The sequence below is a fragment of the Echinococcus granulosus genome, assembly GCF_000524195.1.
Source record: "Echinococcus granulosus chromosome Unknown EG_S00151, whole genome shotgun sequence".
In the NCBI taxonomy this organism is placed as follows: Eukaryota; Metazoa; Platyhelminthes; class Cestoda; order Cyclophyllidea; family Taeniidae; genus Echinococcus; species Echinococcus granulosus.
In genome coordinates, this window is record NW_020170531.1 from 149753 (window position 1) to 154587 (window position 4835).

Consider the following 4835-nt stretch of genomic DNA (forward strand, 5'->3'; position numbering starts at 1 on the left):
ATAAATTCCGAATCAAATTTGCCTGTCACTCTCTTTGTAGGAAATTGTAGAAAGCATTCAGTAATGCGTTAGTAAGATTTACACGCAAGATAAGTATTAAAGGCATGTGAACAAACTGAAAAGCTTATCAATCCCGTTACTCATTATTTACCGCCTTGACTTATTCTATTCGATAGTAAATAAATCAAGTTTATGCCAGATAAAAAACTGCAGCACATATTTTAATGGTGGATTTTATCCATAGCAATTATCACATCTTAACAGAAGGATGATCTTAATTGTAAAGACAACAACCTGCCCTCCTCCACTTAACGACTTGATGCCATGACCTCAAGGTCCTACCTGCGGCCTACTGGCCCTTCACGGGCACACTCAAGTCCTCCACTGTGTCCATTTACTTACATCAGTAGTATATTTAATGAAAGTATAGCCACAATGAAAGATTTATTTTAATTACCAGACAACAAACACAATCATTTTGCATCGAGAGAAGATGACGGTAAAAGCATGACACTGTTACTACTCCAACCAATAATGGTGATAATAATGATGATGAAGAAGTAAGGTGAGGGGAAGTTCAAGAAGTTCTACTTGGATACATTCTCGTACCTTATTTGGCCATTTGCCGGTTTGTTTTGATAACTACCCATTAATTTGTCAGCAATTTCACAGATGACATTATAGGCAAAGCTGCAGGTTTCCTCATCCGTGAAGAGGTACACAATGGCTATCCGAATGAAAAATATCTCCTTCATGTCTGGGCCCGTGATTTTGGATGTTACCAGATGAATGCGGCCATCCTCCTCAATCATCTTGTATAGTTCTTTTGTCATCTCATTGTTATTCTAAGACTTCGTAACAAATGAAAATGCAACATACCTTAATACGGAAGCAGACGAGACCGAGTACAACACCACAAATAATTTCAAATCGGGGATCCGTTCTGATAAGTGACTCCAAATACTTAGCCATTCGAATGTGCTGCAAAAAAAGATGAGAAATAAATGAATATATGTGGTTATTTACCTGACGGATGTAACCTTGCAATCCGCCTACACCGAATTTTCGAATCACGAACCAGAGTTTGATTGATCGAAATTTGCGTCCAAATGATAATTGCCAATTCTGGAAGGCAGAAAAGGAAAAATAAATAATAAAATAAGGAGGGCAGGTTGGCTTACGTCTAATCTTTGCATAGTTTACATCTTGTTATGTTTAATTTCTTTGAATTACCGAATTTGCGATTAAGTCCTCTTCCTCAGTATGAGTTTATTTCCAAAAAACACAAATAAAAATACAATGAAGTTTAATTGGCAGATATTCACAGGAATTGTATGAATAAGTGGAACCTCTCAAAAAAGACCGCTGGAAGTCCAATTTCGCCTTTCGTCTTCCTCATTATCGGTAATAACTCGGAATTTGGATGCACTACTCGTTCCAAACAAAATTAGGGCATTCCATTTGTAAATTTATAATAATTAGTTATGAAGTTACTCAAACAGAAAGACAAAGTGCTCGCCTACCCGATAGTCGGGCATCTTGCCTACTTCATCGTATTTCAGGTATTGAGCATCGGTACTGAATGTACTTGCCACACTCTTGACGTCCCTATACCTAAGGTCATGAAAACAATCAAATTAAGTGCGCCTAGAGAGTTCAATTATTTTACCTTTTACAAATTCAGGTAGATGTTTGTTTATATAATCACAATTTGGCTGACTTTTCAGTAGTTTTTGCCAAGTTAATCGCTCTCCATAACGAGAGAGAATCCTCCATAGCACGATGTACCTCTCTCTAAGTACTTTATCAGCAAAATTAAACTGTCTGTTGAAGCCATTTACAAATATTATCCTCCCCAGGTGTATACTTCACATTTTCTGGGTGCTAAATGACAGGCACGACGAGACTGCAGCTCCTATATCCATAAAACCGAGGCTGGCTCGGTTCGTCAGGTGGATAGACCCCAATCTCATCCATTAGGATTTCTTCAATGTTAACCACAACATTGTGAAGAGACTATCTTACCACACGACGGAACAATCAAAGTTGGTTAGGAGCCACTTGTGAGGATTGAATGCGAAGGAAGATGTATACTAGAAAAGCAAGAAATGTATACACTGATACCTGAAATTATCAATAAGACTTCGTGATCGCATAGCGAAATTAAAAGTCGCATTTTGGTTAACTCTCCTACCTCAACTCCTCGAAGATAACGTCGAAGTTCCGGACAAATGAAAGCAGATCCCGCGTACGCGGCGTCTACGTGAAGCCACAGGCCATATTTCTTGCAGATTGGGCCAATCTCTTCCAACCGATCAAAACTGCAACAGCTTGTTGTTCCCAATGTGGCAGCACACTAAAAGAAGACAGATGGTAAATAAAAGTAGGTGTTCACTCAAAATTACTGTAAAAAGATAGGCTTTTGTTGCGGGGACTGAAGCGTAAAATTAATAGCGTGATGTCCTTTAAATGATCCATTTCAACTTCCAGTTGGATTACAGACAATTTGAAACCCTATAAAAGGAGGAAAAGTGAATTTCACATCGGTAAATAGCACAAGAAGTTGTATTCCTGCAAAATATGGCCTATTTAATCTCAAACGAATAGAAACACAAGAGACTTAAGATGAAACGTATGGGTACGGGCGGAAACCACTCAAGAACAAGAAGTACTACCTAGTTACGTTAATATTCTCATAGCTTTCAAAACAATTTAGAATATAAAATGGACAGAATAGATATCATAGGCTAAATAGCTAAACAAAAGACTTGGGGGGCTAGTTCCATGTAGATGAGGTTCCCTTCAATCATTAGATTACAAAAAGCAGTCAAAAAGTGTGCTTCAAAAAAGCGAAAGGTCAGGTGTTATTTGTAATTACAAAATTACCCATTTTTGCACTTCAGAAGGACTGAGGGCTCCCAACTGATACTACAGAGTGGACTAGAGAATTCCAAACCCTCATGGATACAGGGCCATTAGCTTGTTTTAGCGAAGGCGTAATGTAATACTTGTTGTTTCAATGTTCCTTTCAGAGAGGAAGCAGGGCTACGAATCGAATCTCGTGGCGGTAGGGTCGACGTCTTGAAAGCCGGAGAGTGGTTACATGTCCACACCTCTCTAAACTCTGTACTATTTTTCCCATTTACTTGCCCTAATAAACATGTCAAAATCAAACCAACCTGGGTGTTCCAAGAGTATGAGGAACAGGGAAGAGGAGACCTACAAGCCTCGTTCTACAGTAATTCTTTTTAACCTGGCGCAACATCAAGATCAGCATTTGCAAAGTAGCTTCTTTTCCCAAAATGCGTAATCGCGTGAAGATTTTAATGGAGCACTCTAATCCCCCTTTAATGAGGCACGCTGTGACAAGGGGGCACATCGAGCTTAACTGAGAAAGCGATAGTATCTTCATTGCAAAATAATAATCAATCTTATTTGCCTAATAGTTTCTGTCTGAGAGACCTACACACACACGCACACTAGATGGTGTTAGGAGGAACTCGTCAATGCCACTTTCCTTAATGTCCGATTTCCGGGCTCGTGTTAAAGTAGATGAAAGACATACGTAGAAAGGGACTTTTCCCATGGCGATATCTTCCACAATGGCTGATTCAAGTGTTTCTCCTGTGAGCTGGAACTTCTCGTTCACTGGAAGGCTCCGAAAAGGGAGAAGATTCAGGAGACCTGCTCTTTCAATGGAACAGTGCGCCTTGAATGGGAAGACTAAGCAATTACTTACTAGCGAGAGTGTAAATTAACGCATTCACTGGCTACATAATAAATTAATAAAAGAAGAATAATAGTTAGAATCATGACCATTTCTACGTTGACGATAAAACAACTCTCTACAGCCTCATACACTTGATAACTTATTCTAAGGCAACTTGAACGTTGTGCACGTGAATGGAGAAGGTCATTGCACTTGCCAGAACCGATCCGTAACAAACAAGTTTCGACATAGCCTTGTAATTTGTGGCTCCCGGATGATCCGCAATGTACTTTTCAATCGCCTTGTTACGAGCTGCCATCATTGTCACAACGGCCTGCTCACTACAGGTGGTCTAATGTGAAAAAAAGTAGGAAAAATGGCAGAACTTATGGACACTACTAAAATAAAAGAAGCTCGGCAACTACTTACTACAATGTACTTTAAAGATACGGTTAGATACCATTAGATTAGCAAAGAAATGGGCGCGGTTTTGGCATAGAACGTTACAATTGTTAAATGCATGTGATTGTTTACATGCATCAGTCTACCGGCTTGATGGGCTTTAGCGCGCTCGCCTAGACCAACTTCCTTTCATTTAGAACCTCCATAGCAGAAAGTAGTGGTTGAGCCCAAAGGAAGCGATTTGAGCTTCATTGTTTAATAAAATGAGTTAAACTGACAACCAAAAATGAAAAAAATTAGCTGCTCGTACCGTTGTTGCATATCGCTAGGAGGAGATGGGGTATGCGACGGCAGACGCATTACGATGAGGAAAACCCCACTTCCTCAATTGTGAAGAATTATTGCTTAAGATACTTGATGGAGAGCAACTTTCAGTAATATTCAACACTGAGAGTGATGGAAGAATTCATTTACGTTTGCAGAAACTGGGAAGGTGAAATCGTGAAAGCTAGTAGGCAACTGGGTAATTACACACCATGCAGTGGATTACATGCCGACAGACGGATTGACTGACTGAGTGACAGACTTGGGATGCGAAATGGCTTTTGTGTCTTGGCACCTTCGTTAAACAAACGCACACATCTTCAACTCACACTTCGATTCTATTAGGTAAGAGTGAGAATGTGAGCGAAGCAAACTTCACCTGCCAAACCGCCATGTCAAG

General features: G+C 39.8%; 1 protein-coding gene across 1 annotated transcript in view; it reads right to left on the bottom strand. All coding sequences in view use genetic code 11, as the record gives it.

Annotated features, from left to right (window-relative positions):
• Positions 1-587: 587 nt before the first annotated feature.
• The window catches only part of EGR_09525 (Aromatic-L-amino-acid decarboxylase), a gene marked incomplete at both ends in the record, with an annotated part of 6062 nt that continues 1814 nt past the window's right edge, over positions 588-4835 (bottom strand). Inside the window, 8 exons of the mRNA XM_024498774.1 lie at positions 588-845; positions 880-981; positions 1027-1125; positions 1524-1578; positions 2026-2093; positions 2195-2356; positions 3467-3709; positions 3948-4061. Coding sequence (XP_024346826.1) covers positions 588-845; positions 880-981; positions 1027-1125; positions 1524-1578; positions 2026-2093; positions 2195-2356; positions 3467-3709; positions 3948-4061 — 1101 coding nt within the window. The remainder of the gene's footprint in view (positions 846-879; positions 982-1026; positions 1126-1523; positions 1579-2025; positions 2094-2194; positions 2357-3466; positions 3710-3947; positions 4062-4835) is intronic.